Raw genomic sequence first — 27,541 nt, 5'->3', positions numbered from 1 at the left:
TCGAATGTCCGACAGAAAACAGGGTGAGCTATGACGGTGAAGTGGCAGCTTCGTTCCTAGTGGTGCTCGTGGACGGGGAAGCGTAAACACCCTGCAAGGAAGAGACATGCGGGGCACCTCGATGTCGATAGTTCTGGACCGCAAAGAGTTTGAAGAACTGTGGCCCAGCAAGGGCGTCGGGTCGTTGGTGTCTCTGTGGTCTTTGGATGGTGGGAAACCCACTGGTGGTTACTCCTCGGTGTGTCGACGGTCTGGCCTTCTCCAGCGGGATACAACAGCGACGATGCAGACGAGAGCATCCTTGGATCAAGAGTTCTTAGGCAAATGGGAGCATGGCGGCTCCGATCGGCAACAGCGGTTGTCGACAGTGGCAGACAACAGTCCGGGTGCTTCTCCTTGGTATTCCGTGGCAGTCCCCGTCTCGGGTCGGCAGCCTGTCGAAGGTCTGTCTACCAGGAAGCTTTGGCAAAGATCAGCTGGTGCACGATGGTCCCTCGTAGCTCAGGAAGAGGGCGCCTTACCAGGTCCTCACTGGGTCAGTCCTTGGAGACACAGCAGCTTTCAGATTGATGAAGGAGAGCAACAGCGATCCTTCTCTTCCAGCAGGGCTTCAAGGTCAAGCGTCAATTTCACTCCAGTTACTCTTCATAGTTTGGACTTCACCTCTGAACACTTCTGAACACGATTCCTAGCAGTGAGAGGTCCCCAGATATACTATTGCTCCCCCATTCATTCCGCTGGGTCACACTCAAGCATCCAATCACTACGAAGGGCATCCAGCAATCTGTCAGCCAATCAGGCACACGGTGCATTCAGGCCATTCTTTTCCATCCAGACACTCATAACACAGAATTTGGATTCCGACAAGTAGCACGCCATTCAACACTACACACTGCATTCATACCAGTTTCGGGCAGGGCTATCTCAATCATTGTGTCAAACACTAGATACCAGACATCCACAACAAGAGGTGCATATTCGTCAAACACTACATTCACCCATGTCCCACCCACAGGTGTACCCACAACATACGGTCGTTGGGAAGGCTCCAGCCAGTCTGGTCGGCACGTCCCCACACTAACATATATGGAACTTCCACCCAACAGCCAGTCAGGGCTTCCCGGGACTTCGGGAAGATCAAGTTAACAGGTGATGGAAGGCAAGAGGCCACAGGGGCCATTTTGTCTCCATCAGGAATCTACTGACTCCAATGACAGGGCCTGGGCATCCCAAAATGGAGGACGCTCAGGACACTAGTAATTTCAGCACGGAGCTGCCACCAGCCCGTACCCTGCTCTGTGGGCCACACACAGGTGCCCAAAAACATACACTAGGGGCACAGGGTTGTACCCCCACCCATGGGTGCCATAAGGGTATCCCATGGGTCCGTTCACCAAAACCAAAAGAGAGAGCTGCACTGCCAGGAGTCCCACATGAACTCCTGTGCGGAAAACACAACAGAACACACAATAAAACGCAGTAAAGGACAAGAATATGGAGGCCCTGTCCCTTCGATGCATTTCCAGCATCACACTCGCCTTTATCAAATATGTACAAAAAATCCCTGTAATGAACCAGGATTGTGGTATCAGATGGTTTAGTGACAGGCCCAATAGATGATATAGCCTCAAGAAAAGCCACATAGGGATAATTAGAAAGAACAGCATCACATTTCAAACAGGAATCTTGACAGTATGCCGACAAAAAGGAGACCTCACGAGTACTCCAATCTATGTGTGGGTTATGTAATTGTAACCATGGTTTACCCAATATCACTTTGTACTGAGGTGCCGCTATAAGGTCAAAAGATAAGTGTTCTTGGTCTCCAGAACTGGGCGTCATGGTAACAAGTGAAGTTTGTTTGATCACTAATCCTGAAATTAGAGCAGTACCATGCACAGCGTTGATCAACTCCAGTTTTTGCGTATAGCTGCTATACCTATCGGTTGAGCATAGGAAATATCCATGTAATTACCAGTGGCCAGAGAATCGACGACCACTTGAGTCTGGATTGTCTGGTTCTCTGACAAAGATAAGGAGACTGTGAGAAAAACAGGTAACAAGGCTGTTGAGATAAAGGAGTCCAAAGGATCAATACTCGACTGAGGGACTCCTACTGCGGTCGAGTTCTGGAGTTTCCCAGTCTCTGTACTGGTATTTTAGGGCAATTCTGCAAATAATGGTCTGCAGAACCACAATACATACAAAGATAAGACAAACGTCTACGTTCACTTTCAGCTGATGATAAAGATCCGCGAATTGCCCCGATTTGCCTGGGTTCGCTTTCAGATGGCATAGCTGCAGGAGTTTTTAGTTTAGCCAGAGGTACTTGTACGGTTTTCTTTTCACCTTTGCATTCCGCCCTGCGAGCATCCATCTGGAGCACTAAGTCTAGTAGTTCTGGATATTGCACAAGCACTACAGGAACAGTGGTGATGATGTCCTTTGGATCATCTGATAACCCTTTATATAAGGTCGCTGCCTTCATACCTTCGGGCCAACCAGTTTCTGCTGCCAACTGGTTGAATTTGGCCAAGTATGGCAATAAGGAGGCACTGCCTTGTTTCAGTTCCAAATTCTTTCGATCTGTGGCCTGAGATTTGAAACGGTTGTCAAAGACCCGATTCATTGCATCGATTAGAGCATCACAGTCATATAACTGTTAGATTCCAGTAATGGATTGGCCCAGGCGGCCGCAGTGCCACCCAAGTAGGAAAGAACAAACACTGCTTTAGTAGTGGCATCTGGAAATGAGTCCGGACAACAGAGAAAGTGCCATTTGCACTGATTAATGAAAGTACGTTACATCTTAGGATCACCTTGGAACCTCTCTGGAGGGGCCCAAGGAAATTGGTAGACATCAACACAGGGGCAGGATTCTGTTGCGGAAAGGGATACCCCAGGCCCAAAGCCGCCACACCTGAATATTCGGAGTCCCGAGTAGACGGACGCGTCAGCTCCTGGAGAGCGTCCAGTCTACAATGCAGATCCGACTGAGCCGTTGTCATGTTGGTTTGCAGATCAGCAACCAGCTGCAGCAAGCTGGTTAAAGTATTCGCCACATCCATAGTGTTAACAGGCTTCTGATTCTGTAAGAATACTCTCACAACCTTAAACCTTGCGCAGGACCATCTTAAGAACTTTTGGGGCTCTGGGCATGGACATCTTCGGGGCCACCTTCCACCAAACCAAAGGAATTAAGTGATCGAGAACATCTGGGCACCCCCCCATCGTAGCGAACACAACTCATACGTTGATATGTTGCCTCATAGCATTCAAAATAAGCATGTTTAATCCCTTTACGTCCCCTTAACCTTTTCATTCTTGCTCAAATCCGAATAATATGCAAGTAGCATTTGAAGGCCAACATTAGCAGTCTGCAAAGAGGTTATTTCTGTTCTAGTATAGATACAGGATATTTATAGCATCCAGGAAAGTATGCAACTTGTAGTATTAATGCAGGACTGTATGTAACAGGTACATGTAACCTAGACTAGACAGACAACTCACATTAGCTGCCTCACATAATGCAAAAGTGCTCAAGCATGGAGGAGATCAATTGGAAGGAATGAAAAATCTACACATACCATAGCATGGGTAGTGGATGCAGATTAGAAGCTACCAGGAAGGTGTCTATATCCAGACAGACTGAGATTGGAAATGCGACATGGTTTTCAAATAGTTTTGCCATTAGATATCAAAGGAACAAGGGCCTGTGGTGTGCAATATATCAATGCTCACATTTATAGTGGGAGCAACAATACAGCCAGTGAAACCATGCGTGAGGCTTTTTTGAAGGTTACATGTCATTTCACTGTGGGATGTTTTTTCGTGGGGTTTTTTACCGCAATTATTTTTATGAAAGAAACCCATCGAATTTTTTAAAAATGATTAGTTCCCTCGCCCAAATCCCAGCATTTTTTTTATTTTTTAATAAATTCCCAAACCCCCACACCCCATATGTATAATTTACTAACCCCCCCTAAAAATGTGATGGGTTTTTTTCTAAAAAGAATTTGCGGCATATAACCTAGCGAAAAACATCCCAGGATGAAAGGATGTCGTACCTTTTTGAAGATCATACCCTGAGAAGGAAATCCCTCTGAAGGGCTGACAATTTTGACAAGGTAGGCAATACAAGATTAAATGAGATGCCCAGGATCACACATTAGTTAAGGGCAAAGCTGGGATTTGTGCCAACGCTGCAATTTCATCATTAGATACATAAGACGAAAGATCAAGTAATGGGCTAAACGATGTCACCAGCAAGTGAGAAGGCAAACTTGACAGAAGACAGTACAGTAATGTACAAGTTATTAGAGGCTATGACCGGGAACACTGTATCGTCTGCTGGCAAAGCCAGGATACAAGCATGAATGCTTTGGTTCTAAATTTGGATACCTTTTCACCTGGACTTACAGTTTATGCTCATTGTTGGAGGTCATTGCCTAGATTTTATTACAGGTCCTGCCTCGAAAGTGCCTCGGGAACTGCTGAATCCCACAGACCCACAAAATGGTTTCGCTCTGAACTACAGAATGCACAGCTGAGCTTGGAACAACCCCTGGGGAAAGGGGAATGGGATCAAATAAAAACTCAGATTCAGGATCTTCCTCTCGTGGAATGTAATCAGCAAGAATGAGAAAAGACAAGCAAGGTGAACGCGCATATCCTTTTAAGCGCCACCCACTCTCAACCCATCTGCAAACTTCAGTACCTGAGATTCCTCTGCTGAAAGCCCAGAAGAAATTATTCTGATCTAGAAACTCCCGTATGGGAACAAAAACTCTTTTTACAGACAGGGAAGTCTCTTGTGGTAGAACCTGGAACTGCCTCCTTGTTAATGTAAAAACTATATATCAGATTCTTAGTTGCTTTTGTGATGGAAAAAGGTTGCTGTAATACTTTTGAGTCCTTTCTCTGATGATGCTCTGACTTCGGGAACCCACTACCTCCTTGTTCCTGGGAGCTCCTCCTTTCAGCTGACTTAATTAGCCTTACAGCTGTTCTTAGCTGAATGCTGGATTCTTCTGTTCTTTCCTAAGTTTTCCTAAAATCAGCTATTCACCAGGGAACTCTATCTACATGGGTTTATTAACAGACTTTGCCTCAGCAAACTCTCGAGTCGCTTCAGACTAAATGATATTGTGACTGTTCTGACAGACTAGAATTAGTGCGTGCCAATCTTCGCGCTCTGAGCCTGTCAGAAAACGCTTTACTTTGCACACTGTCGCTGCGCACACAATGCTGCGCTGCTCACCTCCTCAGCAGCACCACCCCAATCTCCCCAGATGAGCCTTCTTCTCTCTCTAACTTCCCAAACCACATTGCGATGCCCACGAGCCTTCACACTTCCATGCATGCCAACATTCTGACGCACCTGGGATAGATAGTTTGTCTGAAAATCGGGAGATAAAAATGTTGCCATAGGAATGCATTGGGCAAAATTTTATTTTAGGCGGGAGAACGTGAAAAATTGCAATATTTTTCACAGAATAATCGGGAGTCTACCCCCAAAAAAGGGGAGGGCTGGCAAGTATGCACTTCTCTCCGTCTTCCTCAGCCAAGCGCACGATGACCACGGCTTCCACCTTTTCGATCCAAGTGCTACGTTCTACGTTATCTGCGTAGAGTCAGTAAAGAAGTTCGTTAACTAGGCAGTCAGGGCACCGATGCTGACTGTTCACGATCTCCGTAAGAAAACAACGCGCGCATGCGCAGAATGTTGTTAAGGTCCTTCGCTATCCGACAAAAAATTGTTTACACAAGCCGCCACTGAATTATTTACTCCGGAAGGCAGTTCTAAGAAAATCTTAGTAATTGAAACTATTTACACATAATTCTTAAACACTTTGAAGCTGGCAATATCTAAATTTACTGCAGCGCTGCACTAGCTCAGATTGAGGTGGAGATCTCAGCTCTTCCTGCTGCATCCCACCGTTTAGTCTTGCTCTCCTTCTTTTTCAGATGAAACTGTGATTCTGACATTGCTTTACAGGCCTAACACACCGTACTCGAACAAACAGGATCTACTCCAAAGAATGGCAGTTTAGAATGTTCTGCGTAGCCCTTTGTTACACCTTCACCCAATCATGAGTCCAGTTCTTTTTCTCCATTTCGGTTTGGGAAAACCCCTGGACACTGTAAATTTCAAGTTAAGGCCCTAACCAGGAAAGAGTAATAACCTAAACATACAGTGAACTAAAATGCGTAGGGAGTGCATAATGAGTGCAAAGTGTATGAAGACAATTGTACCTATAGTGTATGAAGACAGTTGCACAATGGCACCTATCTACTTCTACCAGGAAACCTGACACCAGCAAACACAAGTGGTTTGAAAATGAGGGCGGCATTAGTGCAGCTAAACTCTGCAGGTGGGAACAACCCATTGCCTTCATTAGCAGAAGGCTGACAAACAGAGATCAAAACTAGACCACTATTGAAAAAGATGCATTTGCTGTCTGATGGGCGGTCTTCAATGTCAAATCCTACATCTGGGTGCTGAAAGTGCCTGTGTTTTGTTTCAATTCCTTAACTAGTGTTGCCAGGAAATTGATTTTGCCCCATTGCAAGATGGAGGGAGAGCTTCAGGAGGTTTATAGTCATTGCATCGAAAACGATGCATCGAAATGTCAATGCATCGAAAAAGATGCATCGAAATTAAAAGCATTGTCATTCTATATTTTACATTAAAAGTACATATCCATCGATTACTTTTCCATCTAATGGATATGTACTTTTACATGTAAAAGATAGCATTTCAATGCTTTTATTTTCTACATTAAAACGTTACAAGGAGCTGTCAAGTGCTGACATTTCGGGACTGGCCAACTCCTTGTAACGTTTTTTGTTTTGTTAATATATTGGGGGGGGGGTTCCCCGCAGTCCCCCAATCCCCACGCCCACCCCCCTTAACGCTAACTCTACCCCTAACCCTAGCCCCAACCCTAACCCCTAACCCTAATCTAACCCTAGCCCCAACCTTAACCCTAATCTAACCCTAGCCCCAACCCTAACACTAATATAAACCTTAAGGTAACCCTAAATCTAACCCTAAATCCAGCCCTAAATCTAACTGTAGCCCCAACCCTAACCCCTAACCCTAACACTAATCCTATCCATCGAAATTAACCATCGAAAATTATTCAATGAATATGCTTTTCGATGGAAAGGTAATTCAATGAATCATTTTCGATGGTATGGTATTCAATGGTATGGCTTTAGATTGAAAGACCATATACCGCTTCAGGACATTGATTGGATTAGGGAATTGTGCGGCAGTTTGGAATGTTGGGCATGGTCTATAACTGACGTTCATCTCAGTAACTTCGAATTCCAGACCTGTTTTCCAGGGGTCTTTCCCAAGGAGTCAAAAACTCAAGAAACAATGAAGAGACTACCAGCGTTGAAGTGTAGGAAGTGTTGGTGAGGCGAGAAGTTCAAGCAGACACATTACGACTGGAGCGCAGCGTAAATAAATGTTCCCTCAGCCGCGCCTACAATTATGCAGTATTAGTTACCTTGTGCATGAAGAAAACATTAGCCCCTCTTTAATGAAATAATGCCCTGATGCTTACTGGAGAGCGGAAAGAGGGATTCCTGCATCAGCAAAGATCTTTAACATAATTGATGAATCTGTGTGGTAAACAGAGTATGTCCAACAGCGGCTATCCATGTTCACTGCACAGGTCCACCATGTACAGGCAGTGACTTGTGGCCATTTTCTATGTAAAGACTGTCCATGTTATCAAGTGTTCACTTGCGCATATGCAGTTACCACAGATGGCAATCTGTAGCCATGGCTCCTTACCCAGCTCATCCCATCAAACACTTGGCATGAATATACATAGCTACGGAATACGTTTGGTGGACTTATAAGGTATTACAAAGTATAAGGGGGCAATTAATTAAGTTAACAGGAAGGGACATTTAGAATTCAACTCTGTCCTTTCCTGTCTTCCTACACAGCCTTGCCCCTGTGGGCGTTAAAACCCACAGTAGTTTCTTTCTCTGTGAGACAAAACTGTGCCCTCCACCACAGTGGTTTTATTCCAAAGAACAGGTTGACTACCTGGCTTTGGAAAACAGACTATTTTTTGATTACTTTCACTTCAACTTGAACACAGTTGGTAATTGTCCAAACCTTCGTGTTACAGGATTTATAAGGTAAACACATGCTGTGGAGACATGCCATGGTATGCATGTCGTGGGCCTGTGTACTAAGCCCACTCACTGGCTTGTGGCTGCGGTCCATGCTTGGTCAGGCTGTGCGGTAAACATGAGTTACGCTACTGATACCTGCAGCCATGATCCTTTTATGGTTTGCCTGTGCATTAAACCCAGACGATATGCTGCATCAGTGCTTGCTTCATGGTCCTGTACAAGCAAACAGGAAAAGAGGATCGTGGTTTGATTGACCTGTGTGTTAAATATTGCGACCGCCTGCTGCATTAAGGCATGTGCCGTTTCCTGTGCTGCAACCGTGGACCACCAGGTTTAGTGGACCTATGTACTATTAATTAGGGGTGGCAGTGGCATCTGGTGAATGTTTTAATTAGACGGCGTAAACATTTCCCATCAGTGTACACAAGCAACCGAGCATAGCAAGGGAGCACCAACCAACCAAGTGGATAGGAGATAGTCCCCCTGAGACTTTTTAAAAAAATAAGGAGTTACATTGATACATTTCACATCAGACTTTCCTTGAAAATTGGGTAAAAAGCCACCCATCAACAAATCCAAAAGATGCTGTGTGATCAACAGAGCACAAGCGCATTATACAACGTGGGTTTATGGTCATTGCATCGAATTCCTTGCATCGAGATGCATTTGCATCAAATTTTTTCTATCTAAAAAATTGGCATCGGATGCATTTTTTTTCTTTTTTGGGGGGGCAAACACCCACCCAAACGCCCATTTTTGAACCTTTAAAATACACCTGAAGAAAAATTAACCCTTTACCCCCACAAGCATGCATTTGAAATTTTTTAGATGGAAAAATTACGATGGAATGGCATTACATGCAATGACCAACGTGTTGTCATGATCCTTTTCCCACAATATATGCCATTACTCTGCCAGTGTAAAAACATTTGAATGCTGGCTGTGCCCAAAGAAGTCCATGTGGGCTGCACCATTGTAGGCTTGTATCCCCATCTAATCATACTCGTGTTGGATTTGCCCAGAATGGCAGTAGAAATGCCAAGCTCCTGTAAAAAAATATTTACATACTGGCTGCAATAATGTAGGCATGTAGTCCCAGGTACGAACACTACACCTCTTGGCTTTGCCCATAAGGGCAGTAAATATGGCATGTCACTGTAAGCAAACATGTCCATACTAGCTGAAATAATGTAGGCCAGTATCCTCACGTACGCACACTAAACATGCTGGATTTTTACCCAGAATGCCAGTAAAATTGTTATACTACTATAAGAAAACATGTCCATATTGACTGTACCATTGCAGGCCAGTATGGAATGCAGTGAATGTAACGAATACAAAACAACGAATGGAACAAATGGAATTTTTAACAAACCCAAAACATGTACAAAAAAACACATTTTTTAAAACTATATATATGTAGATGGGAATGGGAATAATAGTTTTGGGAGTGGATGTAAAGTATGGATAAAAAGGGGGATAGGGGGAGAAACCCCTCAAAAACAACAAATAAAATTCGTTTTTTTAGAAATTTTAGATTCGTTACAAATTAATTTGTTGTTTTGTGATTCGTTAAAATCACATGTAACCGCCCAGTACTACCTTATAAGAACCCTCATCATGCTGGCCTTGCTAATAATGCCATACCAGTAAAAATATATATACACACGCACACACACACACACACACATGCTCAAACACACTCAAACACATTCAGACATACAGCCATAGTCAGCAACATACACAATGCACTCTCATTCACACATGCGGCCATACAGAACAACATACACACTGTACTCTCATTCGCATGTTCATTCATTCATATGCACACTTACACAGACACAACCCCCTCACATGCACTCATACTTCCATACATACACATCGTTTTTTCCTTACTGGCATGATGCCTCGGCTCCTCCGCAGCGCGGGACTCCCCCTGCCGTCATGCGGCTGCGATGGTCCTCTGGGTCCTGGGCACCCTGATGGCTGAAACCAGGAAGCAGGAGTCATTATCAATGAAACACCTCGCACTTCCTGCTTCCTTGCATGTGCTGTGGAGCCAGAACACCACCAACTCCCCAACCTAGCCCCGCCCACTTGCAAGGATGAGCAGGAGAACCTCCTGGGAACATCCAGGCCTGGTGTATCTCAGCTTGCATGCCCGGTGGGTCATGCAAGGCTGGGGAAGCGAAACACCTGCAGCCTTGCATGGCCCCTTGGAATTCCCTAACAACAATACCGCCAGGCCAGGAGCACATTCTCAGCTGCTTGCTGCAATTGAGGAGATGTTCAGGGTTTTCATTGGGCTGGCTTTGCTCCTCCATAATAGGTGTCAGTTTCAGTGCCCCTTCACCCATCACTCATTATAGATGGGCCACCCTTGGGCATGGGGCGTCAAAGTGGGTCTTCAGCTATATGCACAGTGGGTGTGTCCCTCCATTGAAACCCTGTTTGCATTTACAGAATGAGTGTGTCTGGGGGACTGGCAATGGCCAGACAATGCACGTGAGAGGCAACCCTACAAATGCAGATGGAGCATGCTGGTTCCCAAAGGGACACCAAGTTGCTTGTTCCTGTAGTGATTTGCCCCTCTTCCAACCTGGCGTAAGTCAGATATGTGACCCAGGAAAATTAGCAGGAACAAATGTAGCTTTGTTTTTAATTCCTAATTGCAATTTGGATCTGGAGGCATAACCTTTGGATTAAAGTCGGAAAGTAGGATAAGCCATTTGAGCCAAGTCACAGATGCCACAGCGCCACCCAGTAGCCATCACTGGAAGTTCACCTCCAGTTCAGAGCCACATGAGCAAAGCATTGTGTGTATACACATGAACCCGAATGGGACCCTTTAGCTCCAGAAAATTGTCTTTATCCATTCAAAGTAGAAGGCGTAACCTTTTGAGAAGTTTCGGAATCATTTTAGAAAGCATAACCTTTCGAGTAAACCCTGAATAATTTCAGAATTGGTTAAGCTCCATACAGCAGTTTTTCTGTTATGGAATCCCAGTCCAGGGCAACGATGTTGACATCTCCCCCTCACATGGACCAATCTTCATCAAGCTTTAAAAATACATTCAGAGAAACCAAAACAAAGTTTGTGGATTGTTTGGTCAAGATGAATTTGCACCCCGGGTGAGGGGGGTGCCGACGACCACCCAGTCCAGCGGGGAGCTCAGAATGCAGGCCTTATCTCATTTAAATCCCATGTTCCCAGTCCCCTGACCAGCGGGAGATGGCCATTTTGCCTGACAGGAGCAGGTAAGTCCTCTCCCAACCTACATCCCCATTTACAGCTTCCCCGCCCACTCCACTCCACCCCACTTAGCTGCCAGGTCCCTCGCTGGTGTCTGAAACACTCTGTTTTCCTGCTCTTCCTCCACCTGGCAGTGGCCTGCCATGGAAAGGGAAAGGGGACTATGTGTAGTTCCCTTCTGCCTTGACCATTGCAGCAATCTTTTAACTTGAGGAATGGCAACCATGCTGTTTTTCAATCTGTGCCGGGATGCTAATAGAAATAAACTGCTCCAGCCGGGGGTCAGGGGGCTTTACCGGGTCTGGTAATGCTAGGGGTTAACATTAATGCCCTCGTGCATTACCTGACCGGCTAAAGCCCCCACCCGTCAGGTATATTACTTAAGTGGAGTCAAAGCTATAATGTAGGGTATTGATATTGATATTTAATTCTATCGCGCTCGTACACAAGTGTTTCAGAGCGTGACAAGGCAAGGGAGGGGAACAGGGGGGAACAAAACAGCGATCTTACTAGGCCCCGTGACATTGAGAACGCGCAAGTGCATGGGAGAGGGGGAGGGGAAAAGTACATGGAAGGGGGAAGAAGTGGAAAGTGCGAAGCAGAGGAGAAACAGATAAATAACAATAAATAAATAATAAAGGCAACAAACAGTGGTAGTGCAGCCAGCAATTTTCAAGTGGGAGAAACAGCCCCAGCGATCTATTCAGGTACTTTATTTGAACCTTCTTTCTCACTCGTTGCAGGTTTGAGTCTTTGCAGGAGCCTCTGGCACGGCGACGAGAGCTGCTACAGGCCCATGTGGATGAGTACCAGTTCTATCACTACTATGACCTGGAAATGAACTGGATCAGCGAGCGGCTGCCCATTGCCAGCTCCAGTAACCGTGGCAGATCTCTGGACACAGCGCAAAGCCTACTGCAGAAACACAAGGTACTTGTCCTTTTCCCTCCAATTTTCCCCCACCTCTTTAGACAGTGTTGACAGTTGGAAAATCTAGGGGCAGAGTACAGCTCTTTTCAAATAAAAAACGCCATTATCCAGGTGGTTCCCAAGGTGAAGACTCTGGGTATGATGGTCGATTCAGTTGTTGACTCTCACGCCCAGACTAACTTTCTCCAAAAAAACTCAGCTTACTATCTCAGGCTTATGAAAGCAATCACACCACTACTTAATGAAGTAAACAGGGCAACGATAGCCAGAGACATCATTCTTTTGCGGCTCGACTATGGTAACGCCCTGTTGCTGGGGGCCGCAACTAGGGATCTATCCAGTTGTCAAGTGATCCAGAACAACGCGGTTAGATTAGTAAAAAATTTGAAAAGAAAAGACCATGTTACCGAAGAGAGGCGTGCTCTGCACTGGCTTAGAGTAGAAGAACGTATCAAGTTCAAAACTCTCTGCCTGGTACACAAGTGCCTTTATGGCACAGCGCCTGCTTACTTGAAAACACACATAGTGCCCTACAACCCCAGCAGAAACCCACGCTCGAGCGGCAAATGCCTCCTGTATGTGCCCAGGTTCAAGCTCAAAACAGGGCTGGGCAGATCCTTTCTTGTGCTAGCTCCTAAACTGTGGAACAGCGTCCCCGAAATCCTTAGGTCCGAAGTTAATCACTTTGCTTTTAGGAAGATGTTGAAGACACACCTTTTTACATGAGATCTTGGTTAGTACTTGTTCCCATTGTCTGTCTCATATGTTCTGTTCGTCTTGTAGTACCGGTGTTTTATGTACAAGCGCCCTGATGCCCTCGGGCTACCGGCGCTATACAAAAACAAAATACAATACAATACAATACAATTTGGGCTGGAGGTACTAGTTATTGCAATCCCACTGGGACAGAAGGCAGTCATTATACAAATATTATAATAAACAGTTAATTAATAGATAATGTAACCAGAATGCAGGAAACCAGGAATAGTTGGACTAAGTAAGAACCTGATATCTAAGAAAGCCAAAGGGTTTGGAGAAAATGTCCAGCAGATGTTGGGATGAACATGACGCTGGTGCTTAGCAAGCAATTGAAGGTCTTGCCCTCCACTAGAAAGAACAGGAGACAAGTTTTGATATTGAGGTCTGCGTTATTAACACTGTGTTACCGAGCATTTGCACTACTGCACAGATGTCAAAACCCTGTCCAATGATGGAAAAATGACTGTCTGGAATGAGATGCTCCCAATAAGGCACAAGTAGGAACCCGCACTAAATATCATTGGATAGTTCATTGGGTAAAGCACCCGATTTAAAGATCACTCTATAACGTTCATGTCACAGGTTCGAATCCCGTTGTGGTAGACTCATCCTCTTCGCCTTCTGAAATTGATCAAACGAATAGGAAGTGTTGGGGGGTTAGTGGGTGCTACTAATATGGGTGTGCAAGCTGTAGTTCTCCAGTTGTTTTCTACTACAACTCCCATGATGCCTCTCCATTGACTGCTGTCTAGGGCTGATGGGAGTTGTATCCAGACCCCTGCTCTTGTAGTTCTGTTCCAGTTTGTACTGTGCACCTTTATAAATGCAGAACATACTATAATTCAACAATGGAATTAGGCTTTTAAATGATATCAATTAAAAGCCAGAAGGGATCATTTTGAGACAAATCTCTAATGCTGAAGCAATAACATGACATTTATTTCTGGAGGTTTTTAAACTGTATAAGTTCTCAATTCATTTCTATATGTTCACCCAGAAGAGAAATAACACCAAGGCCCTTTGTCCAGTTCATTTAGTAAAAGAAACTCATGCACCGCTTGAGGCTACAAAATTATATTAACATTGGCAAAATTCATGGAAGGTTTTTTTTTTTGAAAATTGGTTTTATTGATTTTTCAAAGAGATATTACAGTTTTCAGTACAAACATAATAAGGTAACTTGTCAATTGCAAGGTGGGAAGGGAAAGGGAGGACGGAAAAAGGAAATAAGGAAAAGGAAAAAAGGAGAAAGAAAAAGGAAAATGGGTGAAAGAAAAAGGAAATTCGGTCAAGATTCTTGATATAGGTCAACAGATAAAATATGTTGCATATTGGTAATTCAAAATATCAAATATCCCCAACTTGTCCCACACCCCCCTGCCCCCAACCCGCAACCCTTCCGTCTGGGGACGGTCTCAGTGATTTTCATAATCTGGCAAAGGAATTCTTGGGCAAAATTATTAGTTAAGACAACGACACTGCATATGATGTTCAAGTTTGGCATAAGCACTTCGGGCAGTTCAATGGAATGGCATTCAGTTGTGTCGTGTTGCACACTTGGTGTGTTATGTGATGTACTTGGCTCGAAACTCAGTCCATTCGTTATCAATAGAGGTGGGGTCACTGTGAATGGCTGCTGTTAGTTTGTCTATGTTGAAAATATTGCAGGAGACATTGATCCATTCGGTTATTGTTGGTAGAGTTGTTTTTTCCACACAGTTGTAAGACAGGCCTTTGCCGAAAGTAAGAGCCCATGTATCATTTTGGGTACCTTAGTTGTTCTTTCTTCCGTCTCTACCAGACTGAATAGGATCATGAGTGGTTGCTTCTCCCTCTCCTCTCCATCCAGCTCTTTGATCCAGCTTAGCACTTCATCCCAATACGCTTGGACCTCCCTACATCCCCACCACATATGCCAGTAATCTGCTTTTTAGCCACAGCCCCATCAACAGAATGGGCTTACGTCCTGATACATCTTAGTTAATCTAAGTGGGTCGTACTGCCATCTATATAATAGCTTAATTCCATTTAATTTCTACTGCCAGGGGATGGAGGTTTTCGAGGTCCTTCTGCATATGTTAAGCCATGTCTTTGGAGAGAGGTGTCTGCCGAGGTCTGCTTCCCATTTGTGTTTCAGTGTGGTTGAGGGGGTTGTGTCGATTTCAACTATTGCTGTGTACATTGCACTTATGAGGCCCTTGGAGCCTAAGCGAGTGTCTAGAATTGTTTCGAACAGAGTGAGGTCTCTTTGTAGAGCTTCCTTCCAGACTTCTCGGTCATGACACCTTTCAACTTCAAGTACTGGAACACCGAGAGTGGGCCCAGGTCTAAGGCTTCCTCAAGTTCTTGGATGGTGATAAATGTCTTGTTTCTCCATAGTTGCCCTGCCCTTTCATGACCTGCCTCGTACCATGATTGGGAACTGCCTGGGTCGGGGATGTCATCCGGAACTCCCACTACCCATAAGTGTGATAGGGGGAGGGCCATGTCGTAATCCCTTTCATTCCTTTATTTGGCTTCCATATGGCCCATATAGTCCTGGGAATGGGGTGATATTTGATCCTATTCCGTAATAGGGGTCCCGGAACCCACAACCATTCTCCCACAGTAAATGGTCGGAGATGGTAGTTGTCTAAGCCTAGCCATTGGGGATCTTTTTGCAATCTAACGTGTGGAATTAGCACTCGCAGTTGGGCTGCTCGGTAGTAGAGCTCTATGTCTGGGAGGCCTACTCCACCATTGTCTTTCCGAAGGTGAAGTAAAGCACCGGGGACCCTGGGTTTTTTGTTCTGCCATAAAAAGGTGTTTAGGGCTCTTTTAATGGTTACAAAGAATTCCTTGGGTGTTTGGATAGGTAGCATCTGGAATAGGTAGAGCAACTTCAGCAGGATTACCATTTTAATGGTGTTCAATCGGCCCATTCATGAGATGGTGAGCCTTGTCCATTTTTCAATATCGTTTCGAATTGTGTGTAATATCGGAGGGAAGTTGGCTTCATATAGGTCACCTAGGTCACGGGTTACAATGATTCCCAAGTACCACAGAGTAGTGAGGCTGACCTTCATCCCAAGGGGCGCGAATCGTCCCACCTCAGTATCCCTGCTCTTATCGATCGGGAGGAGGACCGATTTGCCTGTGTTGATTTTCAGGCCCGCCAATTTGCCATATTCTTCAATTATCTCCACAGCTGCTGGAATTGAATTTAGGGGGTTAGTTGTGTGTAGGAGAATATCGTCGGCATATAGGCCTAATTTATATTTCTGGTCTCCTAATTTAATTCCTTCTACCCTTTTGTCGAGCCTCAGTTTCTGCGCCAGCGATTCGAGGGATAGAACAAATAGTATGGCGGATAGGGGGCAGCCCTGCCTGGTCCCCCTCTCCAGTGCAAACCACCTTGAATAGCCACCGTTCACTGCCACAGAGGTCTTGGGGGCTGAGTATATCGTTTTAATGGCACATCTATGTTTAGGTCCAAGGCCTATCCAGACTAAAACCCTCTCTAGGAATTCCCAGTCGACTTTGTCGAAAGCCTTTTCAGCATCTAACGACAAGAGCGTTGTGTCATCGCTCCTCCGTTGTGCCTCATGTATCAAATGTAATGTTTTCCTCATCGTGTCTGCTCCCTCTCGTCCCATTACAAAGCCGACTTGGTCTGTGTGTATTAACTTAGGTAAATGTGTTGTCATGATGCCTACCTCCAAGGAGCCAGGCAGGGCCCGGCACCCTCAGAGGCAGGCAACATGTATACTAAGGAAGTCCCAGCCACCCCAGATAGGGGCTCTTTGGACTCTGTCCTGGCACCGTTGGTGTCAGGCTCATAAGGGATAACAGTCCTGGCACCATCGGCGCCAGGCTCATACAAGATATGGAAGGAATAGTGTTTGGTGCAAACTTACCTGGCAGACCATGCTGCAATTTCCTTATCTGGCAGATCATTCTACAACTTCCAGATGAAAAAGGAACTACTTAACCACACGGGTGTGGCTGGTGGCAGGATACATACCTTCAGTGGAAGGATACATACCTGGGACTACTTGAAAGGCTATTTAAGCCACGCCCAGACAGCAAACCACGCTTCGCGTTGTTCTGCTCATAGCAGCTGGACGCTCACCGTGCCTGCTCCTGCTCCAGTCCTCGACCACGCCTGCCAGCATCCTGGAAACACCTTAGGATAGAAAAGGGAAGAAGAAACAGGTGAAAACAAACCTTACCTGTTGAAGCTGCATTCTGGATTCAGCGCGCCAACGTTCCTGCAAAAAGACATCATTTTAAAAACACACCACGTTGCATACATCTCGGCGCACTTCTCTTACCTGCACGTGGCGCCTTCGGCTCTGCGACGCCCATCCGGTTCTCCTGCAGCATTCCAGCACCTACGGGGAGACGAAGAGAAGAAAGCAAGGTGAGAAGGGGAAAATAACCAAGAAGAACTTACCCGCCAAGCTAATTCTTCTTACCTTCGGGTCGATGCCATTCCTTGGGCATTTCAGCACCCCAGCCCCTATGGGCAAAAAGCAAACATCACATTAGTGAATGCAAGAACCGTAGCAAACAAACTATTTTAAAACTTACCTGCTTACAGGTCGGACTCAGCTTCTGCTTCGTACCGGCTCCATTTCTTCGGCATTCTCGAACTCCGGCCCCTAAGGAAAAAGAGACAGGAAAAGACAGTAGTGGGCCTACACCAAAACTCACCTGAAATCAGGTTTTCGACGGAAACCGTCCTCAGCCCAGAGTCTTCCATTACCTGCAAAAGAGAAGAGGAACAGGTTAGACTCAAGCTTGCCATAAACATTTACGGTACTTACCGGAACAGACAAGCGAACTCGAACTTACTATCCAGTGACGTAACTGGATCCCAACGCGCCCCTGCATCAGAAGCAGGATGGAGAGCTCGCCTTTTCAATCCCTAAGGTGAGTCTCCACAGGGAATTACAGAAGGGTTGCAAGGAGGGTGAGAAGGGGAACGGGAGATCAACACAAAACCCGCAGAGTATTAACCCTTCTTTTTCGCTCACAGAAGGGTATTCATCCGAGCCAGACAAGCCGGATTTGGGAACCCAGCCCACTCCATCTTCAGGGTGCTGAACATCTCCTTCGAAGAGGCCACTGCCGTCCAGACCACGCCCGCGCCTCCGTGGGAACCAGGTGAGAGTTACAGAACGCGAAGCCTACCCACAATTACCCACCCAGGCGCCATGGAGACTTCCGAAACAGACCAACTGGCCCAACTATTGGGGGAATTACGGGCAGAAGTTCACGCCGCCCGCCAAGAAACCAACGTTCTTCGAAGAGAACTGATCTTGTCCAAAGAACGAACCGATGACCTGGCTAAACAGCTTTTGCAGAATCAGGCTGGACAAACGCCATTACCTGCTTCCGGGAGAGAGTCCACTCCTATGGCTTCCACTAACCCGGTGCAAATTAACTTGCCGGGAAACATGCCTTTGGCCCCACCTGAACGTTTTGCGGGGGACCCCAAGAAATACGCTGTTTTCATGAACCAATGTCGTTTACACTTTTTATGTAGACCAGGGGCCTTCCCTAATGACCAAACTAGGGTGGCTTTTGTTTTATCGTATCTCAGCGGCAGTGCAGCCGATTGGTCTATTCCGTTGGTAAATCAAGACGATCCTATCCTTCGTGACTTTCAACGCTTCCAGGCTAGTATGGAGAGATTATTTGCCCGGCACGCCCAGGGTGAGGCCTTGGATAACGAACTTCTGTCTTTGCATCAAGGGAACCAAGACCTCCTATCTTATATCGCCACATTTAACAGACTGATCGTGGAAACTGGGTGGCCTGAGAATAAAAGAATCACCTTGTTTCATCGAGGACTTCGTGGAGAGCTAAAAGACGTTCTGGCTCAAATTGTGAATCCACCCCAACTCTACGAGGAATACATTGATTTAGTGATCCAACTTGATCATAGACTCCAGAATAGAAAGACTGATCGGACTAGATTTGAAACTCGGGCTTTGGTAAAAACCCACGCAAACCCCAAGAGTACCGACACTTCGGAGCCAATGCAAATTGGGGGAGTAAAAGGACCCCTAACGCAGAAAGAACGAGAAAGAAGACGGCAAAACCAGTTATGTCTCTATTGCGGAGAGTCTGGACACTTTCTACAAAAATTGCCCGGTAAAACCACCCAAGAAGGTGGTTGGAGCCACAGACCAAAACCTTCCAAAATCTGATTCGGGAAACGATCAAGCCCGACAAGCGTAGAGGTCCGCTTGCCGAGCGTGAAGACAAACTCTTTGACCTCGCATTTCGTCATGCCAATGACCCTCGTGGATCCAAAGCAGCCTCAACGATTACATGGCATAAAGGCCTATCTCGACAGTGGGGCTATTGGGAACTATGTTGATCTTGAATTGGCTTCCAGGATTGGTCTCCCTCTCCGACCAAAAATCACCAAAGATGTCATTACCACGGTTGATGGGACCGAAATTGCCTCTGTGCTGGTAACACATTCTACCACAGAAATGACACTGGTTGGCCAAGATGGTCATAGGGAAACCATAGTGTTCGACGTAATCAAGGCTCCACAATTTCAGGTAATCTTGGGGATCCCTTGGTTAGAAGCACATAATCCTCGAATTGTCTGGCGAGTAAAGAGTATCACCTTTCCTAACTGCAGACAAACTTGTTATTCCGGAAATCCACAAGTGGGTCTAGCCTCAGTAACCTCTGTGTCAGCACAACTACCACTTGAGTATCAGGACTTTCAGGGCGTTTTTCAAAAAGAACAGGCCAACACCTTACCACCTCACCGGCCATACGATTGTCAAATTGATCTGGTACCCAATGCTCAACCGCCTTGTAGTAGGATTTATGCCCTTACCGAACCAGAGAATCTTCATTTACGCCAGTATTTGGATCAGTATCTTGCCAATGGGTTTATTCGCCCGTCAAAGTCACCGGCTTCTTCAGCTTTGTTCTTCGTGCCGAAAAAGGAAGGCGACCTTAGAACATGTTTTGACTATCGCGCCTTAAATCAGATAACGGTTAAGAATCGTTACCCCCTGCCTCTGATCCCTGAACTCCTCGACCAGGTGAAAGATGCCTGCATCTTTACCAAGCTGGATTTAAGAGGGTCTTACCATCTGGTGCGCGTCAGAGAAGGCGATGAATGGAAAACGGCCTTCCGCACCAAATACGGACTCTTTGAATACCAAGTGATGCCCTTCGGGTTGTGCAACGCACCTGCTGCCTTCCAGTATTTTATGAATGACATCTTTCGAGAACTCATAGATGTTTGTGTCATCATATATATTGACGACATCCTAGTGTACTCTTCCTCGGAATCTGATCACCGAAAACATGTTAAGGCTGTCCTGGAGAAACTACGCCAGCACAAACTATTTGCAAAGCTCGAAAAGTGCTTTTTTCACGTCACAGAGGTTGAGTTTCTTGGTTTCGTCCTAACGCCAAAGGGAGTTCGAATGGACTCACGGAAAGTGGACGCGATCCTCAAATGGCCATCCCCTAGTTCTGTGAAAGGGGTTCAGAGCATGCTTGGTTTTGCCAATTTCTATTGAAGGTTTATCCCGGAGTTTTCTCGAGTGGTTCAACCCATCACAGCCCTCTTACGGAAAAAAAAAACGCTTTGAATGGACTACGGAAGCAGAACAAGCATTTCAGGAACTAAAAACTAAATTCACCTCCGCACCTGTGTTAAAACATCCCCGTCCAGATCTCCCTTACGTTGTGGAAACTGACGCATCTAGTTTAGCCATGGGAGCGGTTCTATCACAGAGGGACCCAGTCTCGAACCAACTGCTTCCTGTGGCCTTTTGGTCCAGAAAATTCTCAGCTCCAGAAGTTAACTACGCAATCACAGATAAAGAACTATTAGCTATCAAGTCAGCTTTCAAGACTTGGCGTCATTACCTTCTCGGCGCAAGACATACTGTTACCGTAATTACAGACCACAGGAATTTGCAATACTTAAAAACGGCCAAAGCTCAATCCTCACGCCAACTCCGTTGGGCCCTGTTCTTTGCAGAATTTGACTTTGTGATCACCTATTGCCCCGGCTGCAAGAATGGCAAGGCGGGCGCACTATCTTGAATAGGAATGGGCGATTCTACCCCAACTCTAGATTCAGTTCCGATTATTCCCGAACAGGGAATTTGGGGGGTGATCTCCTCACAAACTGTAGAGGATATTCAAACTAGAGTTAAATTGCTTTTCGACGCTGCAGCCTTGCAAGAATGGAGCCTGAAAGATCCCAGATTTTCAATTAATAACGATTTACCTTATTTCCAGGGGCAACTGTTCTTGCCTCAAAAGGATTTGCAACATCTCGTTATTGCCCATCATCATGAGACACTAATGGAAGGACACCCGGGCATCGCTAAGACTGAAGAAAAAATTAAAAGGCATTTCTGGTGGCCCTCCTGGCGAAAGGATATAAAATCCTTCGTGATGACATGCGCAGTGTGCGCCCAAAATAAAAGTCAAAAGCAAAAACCAGCCGGTCCGTTACGACCTCTGGACATCCCACCGGCACCTTGGCACACTTTATCGCTGGATTTTATAACTGACCTACCTCCTTGTCCTGGATTTAATATTATACTGGTAATTGTAGACCTCTTCTCCAAGATGGCCCAGTTTAGTCGCTTGAAAGGGCTGCCTTCAGCCTCCACCCTAGCCAAGGAATTTCTTGAGAACGTCGTTCGTCTACATGGTTTTCCATCCATATTAATCTCCGATCTGGGAAGCCAGTTTATTTCTCGGTTCTGGAAGAGATGTTGCCAAATGGCACAAGTTGATGTGCGTTTATCTACCAGCCACCATCCTCAGACCGACGGCCAAACCGAGAGAACAAACCAAACATTGGAACAGTACTTACGGTGCATGTTACATCAATCAGAATATAATTGGAAAGACATTTTATGGATTGCTGAATATGCGTACAACAATTCTGTGCATTCAGGAACTGGCCCGACTCCTTTTTATACCTTATTTGGCCACCATCCCAGAACTTCGGATCTTGAACCACCTCAAGGCCTTGAAATGCCCGCCGTGGATAACTTACATGCCACCATAAACCGAGCCTTCAAAGAAGCCAAGACTCATTTACAGCAGCCCAAGGACAAATATAAGGAAAATGCTGACTTACATCGGAGCGAAGTACCTCCTTACCAAGTTGGAGATCAAGTGTGGCCGGCGACTAGACATCTACCACTTAAAGGCCCGTGAACTTTTAACCCAAGATATATAGGGCCTTATCCAATCAAGGCTGTAATCAACCCGGTAGCCTTCAAACTCGATCTGCCCCCCAGCATGCGAATCCATCCGGTTTTCCATGTATCACTGTTGAAACCTGTACAACCCGGAACCAGGCTACTCAAGCCACCAGAACCAATCCCAGTAGATGGGGAACTGGAATTCGAAGTTAAAGACATTTTAGATTCTAAGATGTCCAAGTCAAAGGTTTTTTACCTAATTGATTGGAAAGGATATGGACCTCAGGAGAGATCTTGGGAACCAAGCGATCATATACATGCACCTCGTCTAATACAAAAATTTCATCGTAAGTTTCCACACAAACCAAAGCCTCCGGACAGTACATCCTTGGGAGGGGCCTTGGGGGGAGGTACTGTCATGATGCCTACCTCCAAGGAGCCAGACAGGGCCCGGCACCCTCAGAGGCAGGCAACATGTATACTAAGGAAGTCCCAGCCACCCCAGATAGGGGCTCTTTGGACTCTGTCCTGGCGCCGTTGGCGTCAGGCTCATAAGGGATAACAGTCCTGGCACCATCGGCGCCAGGCTCATACAAGATATGGAAGGAATAGTGTTTGGTGCAAACTTACCTGGCAGACCATGCTGCAATTTCCTTATCCGGCAGATCATTCTACAACTTCCAGATGAAAAAGGAACTACTTAACCACACGGGTGTGGCTGGTGGCAGGATACATACCTTCAGTGGAAGGATACATACCTGGGACTACTTGAAAGGCTATTTAAGCCACGCCCAGACAGCAAACCCCGCTTCGCGTTGTTCTGCTCATAGCAGCTGGACGCTCACCGTGCCTGCTCCTGCTCCAGTCCTCGACCACACCTGCCAGCATCCTGGAAACACCTTAGGATAGAAAAGGGAAGAAGAAACAGGTGAAAACAAACCTTACCTGTTGAAGCTGCATTCCGGATTCAGCGCGCCAACGTTCTGCAAAAAGACATCATTTTAAAAACTCACTGCGTCGCATACATCTCGGTGCACTTCTCTTACCTGCACGTGGCGCCTTCGGCTCTGCGACGCCCATCCGGTTCCCCTGCAGCATTCCAGCACCTACGGGGAGACGAAGAGAAGAAAGCAAGGTGAGAAGGGGAAAATAACCAAGAAGCACTTACCCGCCAAGCTAATTCTTCTTACCTTCGGGTCGATGCCATTCCTTGGGGATTTCAGCACCCCAGCCCCTATGGGGAAAAAGCAAACATCACATTAGTGAATGCAAGAACCGTAGCAAACAAACTATTTTAAAACTTACCTGCTTACAGGTCGGACTCATCTTCTGCTTCGTACCGGCTCCATTTCTTCGGCATTCTCGAACTCCGGCCCCTAAGGAAAAAGAGACAGGAAAAGACAGTAGTGGGCCTACACCAAAACTCACCTGAAATCAGGTTTTTGACGGAAACCGTCCTCAGCCCGGAGTCTTCCATTACCTGCAAAAGAAAAGAGGAACAGGTTAGACTCAAGCTTGCCATAAACATTTACGGTACTTACCGGAACAGACAAGCGAACTCAAACTTACTATCCAGTGACATAACTGGATCCCAACGCGCCCCTGCATCAGAAGCAGGATGGAGAGCTCACCTTTTCAATCCCTAAGGCGAGTCTCCACAGGGAATTAGAGAAGGGTTGCAAGGAGGGTGAGAAGGGGAACAGGAGATCAACACAAAACCCGCAGAGTATTAACCCTTCCTTTTCGCTCACAGAAGGGTATTCATCCGAGCCAGACAAGCCGGATTTGGGAACCCAGCCCACTCCATCTTCAGGGTGCTGAACATCTCCTTAGAAGAGGCCACTGCCGTCCAGACCACGCCCGCGCCTCCGTGGGAACCAGGTGAGCATTACATGTGTCTCTAGTCTGACCGCGATTACTCTCGCATATATTTTGGCATCTATGTTGAGGAGTGAGATGGGGCGATACAACCCGCAGTGTTTTGGGTCTCTACCTTCTTTTGGGATGACCGTGAGTAGGGCCTGGGAAAATGATGGGGGCGCCGGGCCCGTCTCAAAGATATCGCTGAATAGGGTCACCATGAAGGGGGTGAGAAACGCATTGAACGTTTTGCAGAAACCGGGGGTGAAGCCATCGTCCCCTGGAACCTTTCCTGTCTTGAGACGTTTGATGGCTTCGGAGACTTCATCTCCAGTAACCGGCGCATCAAGGGCCTCGGCCTCGGAGTGCGACAGAGTAGGGAAGCCTGTCTCTTTAAGATAAGTGTCAACACTCCCCGGCGGGGGAGGTGGGTCACTAGTGCATAAGTCTTCATAGAAGAAGGCAAATGCCTCTTGTATCCCTTCTGGGGAAGATTCTATTGTATCTATAAGGGTGCCATCTGTCCTCTCTATCGTGTCTACCCATCTTTCTGCCCTCTGCGCACGAAGCCTAGCCGCAAGGAGGGCGTCTGCTTTGTCTTCCTTCTCATAATATTTCTGCTTCAGGTATTGTAGGGTCTGGGCCACCTTACCTATCTCCAGCGCTTTGAGCTCCTCCCTAAGTTCCCTGGCTTCAGCTTGGCATACAGCTCTACTTTGCAGGGATGTCTTTGCTAGGCTCTCAGCCGTGTCGAGTTTGCTTCTGATGTTGGTTTCTATTAAATTGCGTTCTCTCTTTTTCCTGGCACCCTCTCTGATGAGGATCCCTCAACAAGTGGCCTTTTGCCGTTTCCGATACGTTCACTTTCATGACTTCACCTGTGTCATTGGTTATGAAAAAATGTTTGATTTCATTTTCTAGTTCCTCCCTGAAGGCCAAGTCAGACCATAGTGATTCATTGCATCTCCACTTTGTGTTGCGAGGGGCGGGGCCGTCCCAGTCCAGGTCCACCACGACCATACCATGGTCAGACCATGCAATGGGGTGTATGTCTGCGGTCTGGAGTATTTTCATTAGGCCCTCAGAGAGGAATAGATAATCAATCTTGTGAGTGTGTCATGGGGGATAGAGCGGAAGGTGAATCCTTTGTCCGCCGGGTATAGGTGGCGCCAGCTATCTGAGAGACCGTATAGGGCACATGGCCGTTTTAATCTATATAATCACGCTATTCTGGGTATAATGACATGCTCGGGTATAATGCTGAGCTCAATTAAGTAGTGTTTGTTCGGTTGCCAGAAATCCTTAGTGCTGAAGGTATAGAGGAGAGGTTCACACAGGACTAGACTGGCCTGTAGGGAACTCTGGCTGGGCCTCTGAACCCTGGGCCTCTGCACCCTGGACCTCTTTTGGTTCCCAGTCAATCCCTGGGTTCACAGTTGGTGTCTTCCATGTCATCACAATCAGCACTAACCCCCCTCCAGACCTCAGCACCCGGGCTATTCTGCCTTCCCAGATCATGGCAACATGCCTTTTCACTAGCAAGAGGCCCCCAACTAGGTAGCCTACAGATGCTCTTGGGAACATCCAATGGGGTACCCAGAAGTGCTACCAGAAGCTAATGGCTTAAATAGGTCTCGGCTTGTCAAGAGCATCGCAAACTGTCTCCCATAATGCTAGGTTACGCGGGCACTGCTGCACCATGCGGAAGGAATCCACAATTCTTTCTAAATGGTTGAGTGACAGGAGCTGCCGGGATCTTGGTCAGTTACTTTATTTGACCTAAAACTGATCATGAAGTTGAAGTAGGGAGTAGGACTTCAGCTCCGAAGGCCCACAGACAGAGATCTCAAATTCTCCCATGTTAGAGCTGAGTGCAAACAGTGGCAATCAGGATCCAAATAAGGTCTCTCTGGATGTTTCACTGTTGGCATTAAGCAGCTTCAGATCTCTGCAACTAATGAGGAAGTGAGTACAAATACAGCATGGCACAGACAGATGGTGCACGTGCCTGAGGTGGGTGACCCGGAAGAAGCAAAGAACCACGCACCTGCTGGAATGTAAATCGGAAACTGGCACGTGTGCTAACCTTGGAGAGGTCGAATAACCAAAACAATGGATGTAAGCTGATGGCGAGAAGCTAACATGTAATCCACCGGCTTCCATCATCCCATCACCAGCACAATCAACGGTGAGGGATCATGGGAGCCGCAGTCCAGAACAAGTGGAGAGATGTAGGTTGCAGATCCTTGCTTTCATAGCAACAAAGCCAGTACTACATCATTCTCAACACGGATCCAGCTGAACCGATGGCTGCAAAGGAAGAAAAATAGTGATCAAGATAAAGTGCAGTTTTTCTGAGGTGTATGAGATATGCCGGGCAGGGGGAGCCAGGCACCCATGTGGGAACACTTGCCTGCAGTGACTTACTTCAAGGAAATGCTCAATAAATGAGACTCATTGGGTCTGTTTCCTACAGGAGGGATCTGTGGTTGACCTGCTGGATCCGGAGGAGACAATTTTCTTCATTTTACTATCAGGGGGAGTGCCAATTTGAGGGAAAATGGCATGTGATCTTACCCCTCTATTCTCGTATAGCTCTACATGTTCCTGGGGTATTTGTATGTCCATATTGCATTTAATATCGCGCCAACCTAGCTGGCAAGAAACCGAGTCCTGTACAAGAAGGGGATGCAGTGATATAGAAGATCGACGATTAAGGATACCCTTAGATGGATATGGAGAGAGTGGACACAGAGGGTTCCAGTGCAGGGTAGGAAAAGTGCCTCCACGAGGCATTGCGAAAGGAGATCTGGGGGGCCTATAGCCCCAGCTCCTTTGGTTGTAGCCCCAGATAGAAGCCCAGGGCCTACAACCAAAGAGCTAACTAGCCCGAGTCCTGACAGCCTCGACATTAGAGTAGCCCCAGATCTTTTCCAGACCTAGCAACACCCCTGGTGGCCCCACTCTGTTTTGGGGTGCTTCTGCAGGTGTGCTCCTATTAAAGATATATTTCTCTGAGTTTCCAATGATGTGTCCTTCCAAGCTGAACTGTTCGGTCCCTGGGTCTGCATCTGCTGTCCTTTCCCTTAACCCTACTATGAGAGAGGAGGCCAAGCATGCCAAGATATGCCCCCTCTAGCCCCCTGTAAGCAAACACAACTGAGCACACTATTTGCCCCAGGGCATGCGGGGGCACCATAAACCACATGAAATGGATGGGATCCGTGTGCCACTTAGTAAAGGAAGGAAGAGGAGGCGGAGTGGCCAATGCCGCCTCCTTTGGTGTTTCAGTAAGCCAGTAAGCTCCAAGGTGCATTCAGGGATATAAAAGCTGCTCAAGACATCAGGATAGGATCAGACGGCTCGCCCCAGTATCTAT

The 27,541-nt window shown here is 46.5% G+C and overlaps 1 protein-coding gene across 3 annotated transcripts in view; it reads left to right on the top strand.

Moving 5' to 3' along the window:
* The window catches only part of SPTBN5 (spectrin beta, non-erythrocytic 5), a 1,050,196-nt gene that overhangs the window by 338,540 nt on the left and 684,115 nt on the right, over positions 1-27,541 (top strand). For all 3 annotated transcript variants that reach the window (XR_011283950.1, XM_069638812.1, XM_069638811.1), the window contains exon 21: positions 12,160-12,346. Coding sequence is in view for 2 of the 3 variants with exons in the window: in XM_069638812.1 (XP_069494913.1) it covers positions 12,160-12,346 (187 nt within the window). In the remaining variant the exon portion in view is untranslated. The remainder of the gene's footprint in view (positions 1-12,159; positions 12,347-27,541) is intronic.

This window comes from Ambystoma mexicanum, chromosome 14, assembly GCF_040938575.1.
Source record: "Ambystoma mexicanum isolate Mex_15411 chromosome 14, UKY_AmexF1_1, whole genome shotgun sequence".
Taxonomy (NCBI): domain Eukaryota; kingdom Metazoa; phylum Chordata; class Amphibia; order Caudata; family Ambystomatidae; genus Ambystoma; species Ambystoma mexicanum.
The sequence above is the reverse complement of the archived record's forward strand: the minus strand, read 5'-3'. Positions and strand labels throughout refer to the sequence as shown.